The sequence below is a fragment of the Peromyscus leucopus genome, chromosome 5 (assembly GCF_004664715.2).
Source record: "Peromyscus leucopus breed LL Stock chromosome 5, UCI_PerLeu_2.1, whole genome shotgun sequence".
Taxonomy (NCBI): domain Eukaryota; kingdom Metazoa; phylum Chordata; class Mammalia; order Rodentia; family Cricetidae; genus Peromyscus; species Peromyscus leucopus.
Genome location: NC_051067.1, coordinates 70,843,502 through 70,860,085, shown reverse-complemented (window position 1 = coordinate 70,860,085; position 16,584 = coordinate 70,843,502). Strand labels below are relative to the sequence as shown.

The following is a 16,584-nucleotide window of genomic DNA, read 5'->3' as shown; positions in this document are numbered from 1 at the left end:
AATTCTATAAAGACCATGCCATACTGTCATTATTATAGTGGGTACACAGTTTCTTCTGCATCCATTACTCTATCTGTTGTTCTACCCAATGCTGTTCCGTTTTAGACATAAGAAAAGGAATACTTACTGTCACTAGGAGTCCCCTGTTCTAATAAAAATTGCTGTCCTTCACTCCACTGCCTTTCCAAAAGCTGTTCAATACTTGCTGCTACTGGAGGCAGATTCTCCAGACTGCTATTGCTTGGTTGATCATAACGAATCTGCAAGTTGCTCACAGGTGATCTGTCAAAAATATTAATTTTCATATTAAAAAAAAAAAGGGAATGCTTCTAAGTAGCTGTGCATCGGTCTCTTGCATCATCCTGTACAAACTGTCTGGTACCAAGTGGCCTATGGCAGAGGTATCAGGTCTGATAAAACCATAATTGAGTCATTATTATTCTTCCTCCCTAAATTATAAAATAACTGAACACAGCAGATAATTTTTTTAAAAAAACCACTAGAAAATAAACTACTAATAACCTGTGAAATAGGCTGTAAACAAACAATATGGCTTTCCTTATAAGATACAGGGGAGACAGACATTAGGAGAACTTTAAAATCCTCAGAAAGAGGACAGGGCTGCGGAGAGAGCGCAGGGTGGAGAGCACTTGCTCCTCCTGCAGAAGGCCCCAGGTTTAGTACCCACAACATGTATGATGGCTCACACTGTCTGCAACTCTAGTTCCTGAGGACCTGATGCACTTTTCTGGCCTCCTTGGGCACTAGGTTTTCATGTGGTACACATACATACATTACATGCAGGCAAAGCATAAATACACATTAAAATAAAACAGCCAGAAAAGTTCTACCACTGTGTCTTAATATAAATGCTATCAGAAGTGTAACACTATGAGGGACATTTAAATTTACAACCAATAAAATCCTAAAGTTCAGTGAAAAGAAAAACATTCAGTCCAAACAATCATATATGTAAAATGCAGATTATACAAGTATTTTTAAAATGTCTTAGGTTAGTTCTTCAAAGAGATCTTAGTCCTTCCAAAATGTTTCTTGAATGAAAATGAACATATAATGTTCTCATGTCCAGTTTTGGTTTTACATTAATATATGGAGCCAACTTTGGTCTCTGGTCTCCATTCTACCTTAATGTATTAGTAAAGAATATTAGTTTCTTTCCTAAGTATTTTCTACAAAATGATCTTACAGGCTCCATGTCCAAATAAGGAGAAAGGCGGTCTGGGGATCTGGGAGGGGTGGGGGCAAATTCTGAACGCTTGCACTGTTAGTTCCCAAAGGGCTGCAGTGGCCTGTTCACAGACGCAATGCACTTCTGTTCTTGTCTTGGCAATAAGCTTGTTAGACAGCAATTTCTTAAAATAAGGATTTTAAGCAGTGAGGTGCGCTATTCTACATATGAGCATCATAAGCTGGCCACCGCTTTCCAAACACGTTATGCAAAGGTTAAGTTGGACCACTCCAGGCTGATGTTTAAAGAGTAATGTAATATTTTAAATGCACACTAAAAAATAATTTAGTGCCATAAACTGTGCTATGGCCTGTTTAAAAAAATAAAGATTTCACTAAGCAAAATTGCACTAACAGGCTGGGCAGTGGTAGCACACATCTTTAATCCTAGCATTCGGGAGGCAGAGGCAGACGGATCTCTGTGAGTTCGAGGCCATCCTGGTCTACAGAGCGAGATCCAGGACAGGCACCAAACCTACACAAAGAAACCCTGTCTCAAGGGAAAAAAAAAAAAAAAACTCATCCCTGGTAACCTGATGAGATCCTACTTTCTTAAAAAAATAAAAAAAAATTCACTAACAGATTTTGAATACATTTTAGATAACTTGTGTGATATTTTAAGTTTTAAAAGGGACAAGGATACTCTTCCTATACTAAATATCAGCAAAATTCCATTAACAGTCTCATTTGAAAAGAAAAATTTAAACAGTATAGAAATACAATATAAAATCACAGAGCAGTGGTTTAACTTTCTCATTCTGTAGTTCAGATTCATAGTTTCCAAATGAGGAATATTTTCTCCAGAATTTAATACGGAAAAACAGCCCATTAGGAAATGGATGAGGTACTGGAGTAGTAGTATCTACGAGGATGAAGGATGTTCTCCTTAACAAACACTTCCCAACTGGATAGGCAACATGACTCTCCTATGTCAGGGTATGAAAGGGTCTCGTTTTCAGTGGAATCCATCACTCCCTTACATGAAAAGAACCAAGGACTGACTTTTCCTTCTGTGTTTATCCTCAACCAACTTAATGTGAGGCACAGTTTATAAAAGTAGAGAACATAGAAAAAACAACTAGAGAAGGATGCAGAAGTCGAAAATGGAACAAGAAGATAGACATCACTAAATTCCACCCGCTTCTAAAACCTGACAGCTACCCCACAACATGCCCCTCATTTAGAAGGGAAGTTCTACAGTTCTTCCATAATCCCACTCTGCTAAATTACATAGTAGTGGATGGTTCTGGGATATCACTGAAAACCTAAGAAATTTTAATGCAACACATAAGACATTGGCTTTACTCTGCTTGAACTATCTACTAGGAACCAGAGAGCTTTAAAAGCTCATTTGTGGGGTATCCACTAGACACTTAGCCAAAGCTATAACCCAACAGTAACAGTCTTGAGTTTGGGTCTTAAGGTATCAGTATTTTATGATTAAAAAAAAAAAAAAAAATCACTCAAGTCAATGCATTAATCATACCAGAAGCTAAATATACAAATGATAAATAGTTCAAGCCGATTAGAAACATGAAAATGTGTTCCCTTTAGGTTAGAAATCTAACAATGTGTTTAAAATTAACATTTCAATTAATTTAGAATCATTTTTCTTGACTGTCTAGACAGGCTTCTTATCTACAGAATGCTTTTATAGCCTCAACAAATATACACTTCACTGCTCGAGATAACAAAGTTTCCAAATCTCAAAGTGTTCCTCTCCTAAGCTTTGCAATATAAACAATGCTTACCTTGGGGAGAGGCTTCCTCGGGGTGAGCTTCCTTGACCAACTAGGCTTCGGCTATTGTCTCCAAGATCTTGATCTGCAGTGTAAATATTTCAGAGCTGATAAAGTGGGTCTCTTACTAGATAAGAGGTTTCAAACTCTTGCTCTGAGTTTTCCTAAAATACACATCAAGCCCATACTAGAATCTTTCCAGTTATGAAAGTGAAGACCTGGCATGCTGCTGTTGAGAGCTGTTGAACTGTGGCGTGTAAAATGTTGTCTGTACACGTTTTTGTGGGTGTAGAAGGCCATGGATTATGTTCTGTTCTTCCATTCCTTTCAATTTTACAGCACAGAAGCATGGTTTGAATTTGTACTGCCCTCCCATCAGCCACTTTTAATTTCTACGGTTAAAGTAATGAATCACAGCTGTAGACAGCTAATCTGTATGCTTATCACAGCAAATCCTTATGCTTTGTGTTTTTTAACACCTAGTATCCCAGACAAGTCACAAAGTACATTTCTACAGCACCCTATACACCACGACTACAATTATTAAATGACTCTTCACATCAATAAAATATATGGAACATATAGCCAAACAGGGAAAAAAATTATATATCTAGGTCTTTTTATTAAAATGAAAAAAAAAAATTAACCTTGATAAATTACGATTATTTTGGTTTTTAAAAACAGATAAGCCACAATCCTCGATTAATCACATTCCTAGCTGGTTTTCTTTCCTTCTCTGTTTTTTTAAGAAAAAAATGACCTAACACAGAGAAAGTTGACACCAGGAAGGGGCTTTACCTGTTTGGTTGCTGTCAGACTGAGCTATGAGAACTGCCATGGGTGGATTTGGATTTAATCTACTGCCATACAGATGAGCTGGCGCCTGACTAAGAGCAGATCCAGAAAGGGTATTTGCCTAAATGAAAAGAAGCACAATAATTAGTAAGTCAGATTGGAAATGCCTTAACGGTTTACCTCCTATAGTCTTAGCAGTATTCTCTATCTCAGAATGCAAGCAGAAATGCTGACCTCTGCAAAGTAAATGTCAATTGTTAAAAACTACGGTATTTTTAAGGAGTAGATCTAGTCTACACTAAGCCTAGTAGTATGGGAACCATGTGGACTTAGAACTGATTCTTTAATCTCATTAAACCATTTAGAAAATCAGGCAGTTATTCAGCAGATGTTTAACCAATGCACCACAATCTGACTGTGGGGGTCAAAGGTTTACCTTGTCCTTCCATGCTCAAAGCCATGGCGGCTACTGCCTGACCCTGCCGTCAGGACAGCCTGCACAGTGTTGTGTTACCTCCTATTCTGATAGACTTGGAAGCCTGCTGCTGGTGGTGTTTTGTTTGGTTTTTATTTTAAAGAAGGCAAACAGGCATCACAAGTATGTTTTCTATACAATGCAGAGCTCAACCAATCACAGCTTTGCCCTGCCCATATAAGGCACTGTCTTTTTGGCAGGAAGCCAGTTCCACAAACTGAAGAGCTCCTCCAGAGTTTGTGATTCATTCATGTCGCTAACCACAAGTATGAAGGCCTCTTACTGGGACCTGTGCCAAACAAGCCAGAATGAACCTTAAACAGAGGAAGTCAAGGAGGCTGGCCAAAGTGGTGCATAATCCAGTGTAGTAATAAAAATGCCTTCTTTGATGTGTAGAGGCTCCCACTTTCCAAGAATATCAGAACCTAAAAATGTGCCATTTTGGAAACAAATCTCTTGTACACAAAATACGGCAGCTAATAGAAACTTTTACTAGCCTGAAATAATTTTCAGATTTAACAGTTAACTAAATTTAAAGTAAACTTACTCCTCTTTTTCATGACTAAAATCAAAGCACAGCTATTTCAGAACAAACCTCTTGAAAATAATTTCAAAAAAGCTGGAGTATTTCTAACACAAGGAGAAAGGGGGCAGCAGAAAAAAAGACACGAGGCCTTGTGACATGGCTAACACCTCAGAAGAGACTAACAACAACAGTTATGACGAGAACACATCTGGAAAATAAACTGTTTCTGGGCAACTCCTACCTCAAGCAACAGTATGCTCATGGCTTTTGGCCAATTTATTAAGCATGAAGAATGTACTCTTATAATCCATAGTAGTGGTTTTCATAATGTTGATGCAAGGCATTTTGTAGTTCACATTTAATGTGTAAATTCAATCTAACAACTTCTGTATTTATCCTCTCAAGAATATACATACAGATTAAGTTTATATATGAAGCTTTATTTAATAATTGGGCAGACAAAATGGCTGACTGGGTAAAGACCCTTGCAATCAAGCTTCATGACTTGAGTCCCATTCCTGGTATTCACTCTTTGGAGAAAACTGCTTTCTCCTACAGGCTGCCCTTCTCTCTCTCTCTCTCTCTCTCTCTCTCTCTCTCTCTCTCTCTCACACACACACACACACACACACACACAAATAATTTCAATTAATCCACAGTGAAAGATAAGCCAACTTCAACCTAAATGTCAACAATGGATACTTACTATGTATTTAGTAGTTTGTATACCTAAAACACAATTTATAAACTAAAATATATGACTTTTTTTGGAAAACTGAGAGATAACTCAATGGGTAAGGGGCCAGGCCCCCAAGCCTGATGACCTGAGTGCCATTCCCATGACTCACCTGGTAGAAGCCGAACTGACTATCCCAAGTTATCCTAACTTCTGCTTGTGTGCACGGACAGGAATGGATAATACTTCTTTAAAAGTGACCTTTGCCTCTCCAAAAGCAACTATTTAGGAATCTTAGCTATTCATAAAATAACGAAGAACAAGAACAGTGTAAACAAATCAACATTAAGTCTCGGATACTGACACTTAAAAGTTCTTTTCACAGAACCTTTTTATTCTTGGGACACAAATTTTTAAATATCAACTAAGCATATAGAAAATTAATTACAAAGAGGAAGAAAAAGTTTGAGGTTTGTTGATAGCAAGAGAGGAGAGAGATCTGTGTGTAGCAGGGGACTGGGTGGGGAAGACCGCTGGGTGGGAGGACCGCTGGGTGGGAGGACCGCTGGGTGGGGAGGACCGCTGGGTGGGGAGGACTACTGCACAGCAAGCGACACTCAGCCAGGGGGCTCTCCTTCCCATTGCTGCCATCTGTTCTGTAACTTACTAGCAGGAATACTTTCTCAGTTTTGAGTTTCTTCATAAATCAAGAGACCGAATTCTCTTACTAGTCTCTTGAAAGGAAGGACCCCTGCTGCCACAGGTTTCATACTTATTCTTGAGAGCTTCAAATTGAAGAGGGTAGCATTTTCTTATCTCCCTCAGCCATTAAGCCCACCACACTAAAGATCACAGCAGAAAGCAGTCGAGTATAGTAACTGGTCCACCTGATAACCATGATCAATGAATAAATACAGCTGTCTTTAGCTTGCTCTAAATCTAGTTTTTAAGGTTTTATTGAATTATTTGTATGAGTGTGGGTATTTTGTCTGGATGTGCGTCTATGTCCCACATGTGTGCAGTACCCAGAGGCCAGAAGAGAGCATCAGGTCCCCTGGAACTGGAAGCACAGACAGTTGTGAGCTGCCATGTGGTTTCTGAGAATTGAGCTTGGGTCCTCTGGAAGAGAAACCAATACTCCTGACAGCTGAGGCATCTTGCCAGCTCCAGAAAAGCCTATTTAAAAGGTAAACTGGCAAAATATTAAACTACAGGTAGTGTTCAACATGACCAATTTCTAAAACTATCTGAATAGTAAAAAAATAATTGATAGTGTTTTGCTTTTCTAAAAATTATTATTGCATTTATCTAAACAAGAAACTTTCTGCCCAAGTATCATGTTCTACTCCTATACTTCCAACATTTAGGAAGCACAGGCTGGCCTCAAACTCACAGAGATCCGCCTGCCTCTGGCTCTCAAGTGCTGGGATTAGGAAAGTGACTTCTAAAGACTCTCGGAGCTTTTCACATAAGGAGAAGCTGAGTGAAGAGGACATTCACAATGTATGTATGAACATTCTGCACTGCTCTTACAGTTTTCCTATGAATTTAGAAGAAATTCTAACACTCTAGGAAAAAGCTCAGTATGAATTATAATTATTTTATAATTGGACCCAAAGACCAACAAACTAAAAATAAATTGAATAATTGTTGAAGTAAATTTAAATCACTTTTAAACAAGTGCCTAATATTTCAAACAAAAGGCCTCACCTTAAGTATCAGACAGCTACGGAAGGCTGAGCATCACTGCAGGCAGTGTGCAAACTCAAGATAACGCAGTATCCCTCAACAGACTCGTCTATCCTAGGATCAAAGCTCTGCCTCTGCTTCCATCGACCTATGAATAGACTGGTCCTACTGGAAGGTCTAGTTCAGGACCACAGTCATGTCTAGGACAAGCTCTTGCGGAGAGGGACTACACAATACTACATGCTGGCTGGCTCTAAAGGAATCATCGACATAGGAGGGGAAGGTTGGGTCTAAGGCTGACCAGATGACCTAAACTTGCTTCCAAGCCTGGTGACCAGATCAGTTCAATCCTCAGGACTGACACAGATGAAAGAGAACCAACAAGTGAGTTAGTTGTCCTTTAACCTCCATACACATGTTGTGGTGTGTGCACACAAGCACATGAGCACACTGTGCACACTAATGTAATAAAAAGAAAACTGGAAGGATATAGGTCTAATAAATTATATTAAACTTAAAAGCTGGATTACTTTGAGGTATTATTTTGCCCTCAAAATGATAAATGAACAAGGAGAATTACATCTAGTAAGGACATGGTGGTGTGAGCCTAAAATCCCAGGACTTGAGAGGTGGATGAGGGAGTACCAGTTCAGTCACCTTTGGCAGAAAAGTAGATGCATAAGACTTTGCCTCATAAAAATAAAAACTAGGGGGAATGGAATAGTTTGAAATTTCATGGTAGCAGTGACACATCATATAGAGGCAGGACTGAAACTTTATAGTTCAAGCATACAGGACCAATTAGAACAAACAGTGTTGCAAACCATACAATTAATCTGTTGTCAACACTGTAGTCAAAATATTCAAACAAGCTCTAAAATGTAATAGTAGCTATTTTCTCCAACATTCTAGCACTGGACATAACTTAAAATGTATTCTTGTAGCCAGGTGGTGGTGGCACTCGCCTTTAATCCCAGCACTCTTGGAAGGCAGAGGCAGGCCAATCTCTGAGTTTGAAGACAGCCTGATTACAGAACAGCCGGAGACACACAGAGAAACCTTGTCTGAAAAACCAAGCTAGTAACACCAAAAAAGAAAAAGAAAAAAGAAAGAAAACCTTAACTTTCAATAGAACTATCTTGGTGGATAGTACCAGGAAAGAGCAAAAAGAAATGACTTTTAATAAGAAACACTGTAGATAAATTTACACTTTGGCTTCATTATAACAAACGTTCTTTAAAATTTTTAAATTAATTTTACAAAAAACAAAATAGTTTGGTTCAACATTGAAAATGTCTTATTGGGCCATGGTGGTGCAACACCTTTAATCTCAGCATTTAGGAGGCAGAGGCAGGCGGATCTCTGAATTTGAAGCCAGCCTGGTCTACAGAGTGAGTTCCAGGATAGCCAAGGCTACACAGAGAAACCTGTCTCAAAAAACAAAATGAAACAAACAAAAATGTGTTCTTCCAAAAATTTTACCATGATTATTTACTTTGTTGGATGCTGGGAGAGATTGCTCCATGGTTAAGAACACTAGCTGCTCTCTCTCCCTGAGGGTCCAGGTACAATTCCCAACTCCCACACAGCAGCTAAATCACAACTGTCAGTAGCATCAGTCCCAAAGAACGCAACACCCTCTTCTGGCAAGGACCAGGTACACACGTGGTACAGACACACACTGAGGCAAAACACCAACACACATGAAAATAATTTAAAAAAACAAACAAACAAAAAAACCTACTTTTAAAAATTCCCAATTCATATAAACTTTTTGTTTTTTAGTTTGTTTTGTGGGCTGGGAATGAAACATGGGGACTCACATATGCTAGGCAAGTAAGTATTCTACCACTAAGCTATGCATCTCCAGGCCCCTACTTCATATATACTTTTAAAGGAGAAACTTTTTTTTTTTAAAAAATCACCACTGTATCTGCTACTAGCTAAGTTGTAGGCAAGTCATTAAATTTCTCTATCCTCAATTTTCATTTATGAAAATGATGGTATAATGCCTCTCTTACAAAAATACCCTAAGAATGTAGCTAATATGCATAATAGACTCATAAAAATGTCTGAAACTGGGTAGGTAAGCATCACATAGTTTAATTTGTTATTTTATTTTCATGGAAGTCAAAAAGATGTTTTCAGCATGTAAAGGTGCCTGCTACCAAGTGAGACAACCTGAAGGAAAAGAGAAAACAGACTTCGGCGAGTTCTAGTCTGATCTACACATGTACACTGTCCATGTGTGTGGTGATATTATGTTCCCCAATATATTGTGCACCCTAATAAACATATCTAGGATCAGAGAACAGAAAAGCCACTAGACAGACATAGAGGCCAGAAAATGGTGGCACTCACACCTTTAATCCTAGCCTTCTGGAGGCAGAGATCCATCCAGATTCTCTGCGAGTTCAAAGCCACACTGGAAACTGCCAGGCATGGTGACTCACGCCTTTAATCCCAGGAAGTGATGACAGAAAGCAGAAAGGTATATAAGGTGTGAGGACCAGGAACTAGAGCTGGTTAAGCTTTTAGGCTTTTGAGCAGCACAGTTCAGCTGAGAGGCATCCAGTCTGAGGAAACAGGATCAGCTGAGGAACTGGCGAGTGAGGTGGCTGTGGCTTGTTCTGCTTCTCTGATTTTCCATCATTCACCCCAATAACTGGGCCTCAAGTTTGATTTTATTAATAAGACCTTCTAATGATTCGTGCTACACATGTGCACACACACCACACACACAAAATAAACATACAATAAAAAAGTTTAAGAACGCACTGTTTGTAAACTATTACGGTTTCTGGTTTCCCATGAACTTGGATAGGATAAATTATCAATTATATACTGATACTAATTGTGGCAAATATCCATGAGTAAAAGCAGTTTTCAAAGAACCATTAGCTGGCATAAATGCTTCACTGTAAGTATTATTTCACCTGCAGATTCAAAAACAATATAGCCATACTTCTGAGCATAGTGGTCACACCTGTAATCTCAACTCTGGCAAGGCTGAGGAGTACCAAGACATGTTCTAGACCACTCTAGACTACATGGGAGTTCTAAGCTAGCCAGGACTATACAGTAGGACTGTCTCAATAAACCAAAACACAACAAAACTACAAGATTACAAATACAATCTTAAGTATTAAAATGTTTTAATATATATAAAATTATAAGCACACATTTGACCAGAAAGGTTTTCTGAAAGAAATAAGGATAAACATTAGACAAGAACAGAATCAAGTTTTATTTATTCTCCGCCATGATTCACACTTCGTACTTTTCTGAGAACCAACTCCATTTTTGAGTCAGCTACCACCAGTGAGGTGCTAATGCCCAGCATGGGATGAGAAATGAAACCAAGTGTGAACAACATTCTGGTCCCAGGAGCAGGCAGACTGCCGAAGCTGTCAGGTTCAATTGCATCGCTCCCCATTACTCAATGCCCCAAACTGCTCCCTAATTGTTAAGAGCTTAATGTATTCAAAAACCATTGCTTAGGCTAATGCTGAAATGTTCCACAATTGAGTCTCCAAAAAGCAGTTGGAGGATTAAAGTGCAGTTAAACCATTACTGAACACGCTCAAAGGGACAGAAAGACTGGACAGAATGATAAATTCTAAATACATTTCTTAATTGGTTAATATTTAATCAATGTTATCACTTATCTTTTAGGGAGAAAATAGTGGAATTTGAAAGGCAATATGAAAAGTTAATGGTACTCCTAAAATAACTAATTAACATCCTTTACTTATTATCCAATTAAAAAGAACACATCACTAAGTATCAGAACATTTTACCTTCCAATAATGGTCAGGATCTACAGGTACTACTCCTGATGTGTTCTAGACAGTCTACTGTGTAATGAGTTTTTATATCAATTACTTGTAAAAAGAACAATTATGCAAAAAACAACTACAATTTCAAGGAGCTGAGATATACACTTAAGAATATAAAATTAAGTTATGAAGCAGTTTTTTGTTTTCTTTTTCCTGCACACAATTTTACAAATGTCCTTTTCTGATTAAAAGCCCAAATCAAACTATTCTTAGTCTTTAATTTCTATTAGCCTACCCTGATTTTTTTTTTTTTGATTACTTCCCTGAGTGACAATTTATATAGCATCAAAAAATAACTCTGCTCATTTTACTTACACTGAGGGTCAGAAAGATGAAGAATGATCCCTGGACTTCTAGCTTCAACCTAGCCACTAAAAATTCTGATTTTATTAAATTATGTAGGAAAAAAAATAAATGTAAATTATGTTGGCCAAACATTAACTAGGTTTCTATTCTCTACACATTTAAAAATATCCACCTGCTAAAGTGTGTGTATGTGTTGTGTGTTTTATCTCCTTTTCTTTTTGGTGATGCTAATGAGTGAACCCTGGCCTTTGCACATGCTAGGTTCTTAACAACTGTGACAAGACATTTAGAATGACATTTTAAATACTGATAATTTCCACTACCCATTTTTAACACTGCTTTGTTTTATACTGTGTGTAATCAAAATGCTAAGAAGTAAGCAACTACCTAAATACAATGGGTTGGATATTTTAAAGCCAACTAAGACCTATGTAAAGATTAAGCTGAAATGAACATTGCCATGGAGAGAGAGAGGAAGAGATTCTGAACAATTTTAAAAGTTCTCTTAATTCCATCACAATATTTTCATATCTTTTCCCTTACGGACTGCTTAGAAGCAGCTTTCACATTCAACACCATTACTTCATTGTCTCAGGCAGCTAAACTGAGTAGATCTGCACTCACTGCAACTGAGAGGTCAACGTGCCTCAGCTGCCTGGAAACTGATGGTTGCTACAGCAGCACCAGATAAGCCAGACTAAATAAGTTTCAGCTTCAAAGCAGAATGCATTTACTGCTAGACAGAAACACACATGCGGCTGTCTCAGCATGCAGCACGTGAATCTAACTGGACCATCATATATATATATGAGATCCATCTTATGGGAACATGGAAATAGGATAAAAAGTCAAAACTGTAATTGGCCTGAATCCTGGGTTATTTCCAACTATGATTTCTTTGTTCTTTGAGTCACCTGTCAAGTGAAATTTGTCCCTTGCACTATCAATTTCCCTTCCCTACCACTTCTCCCAAGCACCTCTCCCTAATGCCAAGTCCACTGACATAATGAGTAAGAAATGAGATTTTGCTTAATTCAGCCTGGAATTAACCAGAATAATTAAAACAGACTTCTATAAAGACAGAAAAGAAAATGCAAACTGGAAATGTTCAAGTGATACTGGATCCAAAAGTATAAAGCTATCAAGCACATGGTTATATTTAATTAAAAGAGATAAAACCATTTTATTAAGAGTCATTCTTTCATCTATCCTCTCACCCTCTCTAATCAAGCCCTATCATTTCTATCACCTTACTTTTCCAGAGAAATAAGCTAAAGAAACCCCTTCCAAAGTAATCAAGCTACCCTTATTCATTAAACAATTAATTTTCATGTCCAAAGATGGCACAACCAATCATACCACTGACTGAACTGCTGTTCATTCTAATATTTGGCTTAATCAGAATGATGACTGCACAACATCAATCATGAACACATACATTACAATAATCCAATCTTGTATTCTAATAATACAGTGTACAGCCAGGAGGTGGTGGCGCACGCCTTTAATCCCAGCACTTGGGAGGCAGAGGCAGGCGGATCTCTGTGAGTTCAAGGCCAGCCTGGTCTACACAGCGAGTTCCAGGATGGCAAGAACAACATAGAGAAAGCCTGTCTTAAAAAACAAAAGATAAGGGCTGGCGAGATGGCTCAGAGGTTAAGAGCACCGACTGCTCTTCCAGAGGTCCTGAGTTCAATTCCCAGCACCCACATGGTGGCTCACAACCATCTGTAATGAGATGTGGCGCCATCTTCTGTATACATAATAAATAAATAAATCTTAAAACAAAACAAAAGATAAATAAAAAAATAAATAAAAATACGGTGTACAAAATACCAAAAAATGCACGTATATTTTAAAGTCTTATATAATATACACTATACACATATATAAAAGTTCATATTTGTTGGGTATTTTGTTTATTTTGTCCTTTTTTGTTTTTAAAACTTGTGTGGAGAACCAAACCCAGGGCCTCCCACAGGCTAGGCAAAGGCTCTACACACACCATGATTAATAGATACCCACTAGACAAACTAGTAGTTTAAAAATGACATTATAGCAAGTTTTCTTCAATCTTAAAAGATCTATTAATAGAGTTTTAGAAAAATGAAGTAAGATGATTACAGAATTCTAAGTAAGCTGGATGTGGTGGCACAAACCTATAAAGCCTTGAAACTAAAAATTTACAATTGTGGGAGAAGGAGGAGAGGCCTGCACAGGTCGGCCAGGTGGGGAAAGGCACTTTCCTTCCTATGATCCGAGCCCGACCACCTAAGTTCGACCCCCCAGAACCAACTCCACAAACAAGTTGTCTCTGACCTAAACATGCACACTGGTTTGTACCTACATATATCAAACACAAATAATTCAAATATATGTAGTTTAGGGCTTTCAAAATACTACCTTTAGAGGTATCTGTTTATATAGCTCTTCAAAACATTTAATTATTTTTTTTAATTAATAAGATTCAATACTATGGTTTTTCTCATCTTGTTTTTACAACATTCCTATTATCAGACCTAGTGGAGTTGACCAGTATCAGTTACTCAGCAATCTAGGGAAGGAAGACCACCAGGTTCAAGGCCTACTTAGCCCAAAGAATGAATTCAAAGCCAAGCTGAGCAACTTAATTGAGACTCCACCTCAAATTTTTTTTTTTTTTTTTTGAAAATTGAGGGTTTGGGCCAGGCAGTTGTGGTGATGGACACCTTTAATCCCAGCACTCAGAGGCAAAGGCAGATGGATCTCTGTCTGAGGCCAGCCTGATCTACAGAGTGAGTTCCAGGACAGCCAAGAGAAACTCCATCTCAAAAAACAAAACAAAAAACAAAAGAAAGAAAGGGGGGGGGAGGGAGAGGGGGGGGAGGGAGAGGGGGGGAGGGAGGGAGGGAGGAAGAAGAGAAGAGAAGAGCAGACAAAAGAAAAGAAAAGAAAAGAAAAGAAAAGAAAAAAGAAAAGAAAAGAAAGGCAGAAGGGTGGGTAAGATACAGATCAGTGGGAGCGCAGTTGCCTGGTTTATGGAAGCCTTAGATTTAAAGACTGAAAAATAAAATAAAAATCCCACAGAGTAACCTGCATATTAAGCTACAGATCTGAGTGTGGCAGAAAGGAGAGACAAATAGAAAACATACATTTGTGAACACTTATCTCTCACTAGAAAAAAAAAAAAAACCTTGAAGTATATAAAGAGAATACATATATATATATATATATATATTAAATAATGTATTGGGTGGGTTATTTTACATTTGAGGATTTTTGTTTTCTGAGACAGGGTTTCTCTGAGTAGTTTTGGTGCCTGTACTGGATCTCATTCTGTAGACCAGGCTGGCCTCAAACTCACATCCGCCTGGCTCTGCTGCCACATTTGAGGATTTTTAGAGGTTTATTTTTATTTTTAATTATACGTATGTTGATGGGTGTGTGCACATGAGTGTAGGTACTGATGGAGGCAAGAAGAGTTAGATCTCCAGGAGCTAGAGTTAGAGGTGATATTGAGCCACCAGGTGTGGGTCCTGTCAACTGAACTCTGATTCCCTACAAGAGCAGCACACACTCTTAACCACTGAGCCATCTCTTCAGCCTGGATGCATTTATTCTTCAATATTCTCTGCAAGGTTAATTAAAACAATGGCGCCCACTGCTTGCTAGGGCTGGCTCTGGACTGGAACATACCTGAGCTGTGGTGGCGGCTGGGGTAACAGATGGCGCGGCGGACGGGGAGAGGGCTCCCACCTGTTGCAAATGTCCAGATGACTGCTGAGGTATGTGAGAGCTAGAGACAGGAGTACTAGATCCGGAGCCAGACACCACGTTTGGAAAGGATACAGCTACATCATTGCTGTTATAAATACCTGCAACCAAAGAAATTTTATTTAAATATTTTATAAATTAGCAGTCAAATGGGTCAGACAAGATTTCGCCTTGATACCTCCTCTAATAATAAATTTAATTAGTGTTTAAAAACTGTATTAAAATAAGCTAACACTAACTTTTCATAAAATATTTACCTAGAAGAACCTAAGTCGCTTTTCACTTACCAAGTATTTTTGTTAATTGAATAAACCACCAAAACAGCTAAGTGTTGAAGGCATTTGTAAAAGCAACAAAAGGTTTCTAAACAGGAGAATGAAGCAGCTGAGAGCAGAGTTTTAAAATCACTTGCTAAGTCTTTCAAAATGCTTAGGAACCCTAGAAATCGTAACTGACAAGCTATGAATGGGAAGAAACCTTGTTCTAGAAAGCTACGATGTTCAAAATAGAGCATTACTTGATTTGATTCCAATATTAAAAATGCTGGTGGCTTTCACTCATCATAGCTGTGAGAACAGAGCTGGCATCCGGAAATAAGCAGGGATGGGGCAAACAGGAGTTTCTGAGGGGCTGCCCTACGTGAGAAAGGGCAAGGTAAGAGGGAGAATTCAAACAGCATGGGATGGAAGATGAGGCAGTAGCCACCTTTCAATTCTGGAAACATGGGGGACAAGAAAATGACAGCACACTTGATGAAAACATTTTTTTTCATTGTTCTATCTGGTAAAGCAACAAAGGAAGAAGGAAATCAGGAAGTAGATGTTACTCGTTTTAGAAGAGCTAGGAAGAGAAGCAGGAGAGAAGAAAACCTCAGCAGAAAATAGCAGTTGAAAAACTGTGCCATCATCTGCCCCATTGATGCTGGGGAAAAGGCTCAATGGGAAAAGCCCTTACATATGAGCAGAAGAAGGTGAGTTCAGGTTACTAGGACCCATAGATATAAAGCTAGGTGTGACAACATGTGTAACTCTAACTCCAGAGCGAGGGGGTGGGGGTGGGGTAGTGGGGTTGGAGGGCTCACTGAAGCTTGCACAGCAGTGAGCTCAAGGTTCAGTGGCAGGCAGCCTCTATCTATGGGCACAGGAGAATCCACCTGCACACAGGGAAGCAACACACACACACACACACACACACACACACACACACACACACACACACACACAGAGAGAGAAAAAGAAGCTAATACTCAACCATAAATGACTGCCCCACAGAAACACTTGACTAATTTCAGGAGACATTTTTGTCAAAAGTTGGGAATGCTCCTGATACATACTGAGAGGTCAAGGATGCTACTAACATCTATCTAATGCTGAACAACAAATTACCTGGGTCCAGAGCATCAAGGAGAATGGAAGCAGAGAAACCTGCTACGAACCTGAGAGGAAAAAGGGTGGAAATGGAGGGAAAGAGAGACGGAGAAAGGTAAGGACAGATCAAGAAAACCTGGCATTTGAACAGAAGGAAGAGCAGGAAGGGAG

The 16,584-nt window shown here is 38.7% G+C and overlaps 1 protein-coding gene across 15 annotated transcripts in view; it reads right to left on the bottom strand.

Annotated features, from left to right (window-relative positions):
- The window catches only part of Mllt10 (MLLT10 histone lysine methyltransferase DOT1L cofactor), a 172,965-nt gene that overhangs the window by 13,799 nt on the left and 142,582 nt on the right, over window positions 1–16,584 (bottom strand). For all 15 annotated transcript variants that reach the window (XM_028870471.2, XM_037205985.1, XM_028870468.2 and 12 more), the window contains 4 exons: window positions 14,969–15,147; window positions 3,786–3,903; window positions 3,000–3,072; window positions 128–282 (listed from right to left, as the gene is read on the bottom strand). In XM_028870471.2, coding sequence (XP_028726304.1) covers window positions 128–282; window positions 3,000–3,072; window positions 3,786–3,903; window positions 14,969–15,147 — 525 coding nt within the window. The remainder of the gene's footprint in view (window positions 1–127; window positions 283–2,999; window positions 3,073–3,785; window positions 3,904–14,968; window positions 15,148–16,584) is intronic.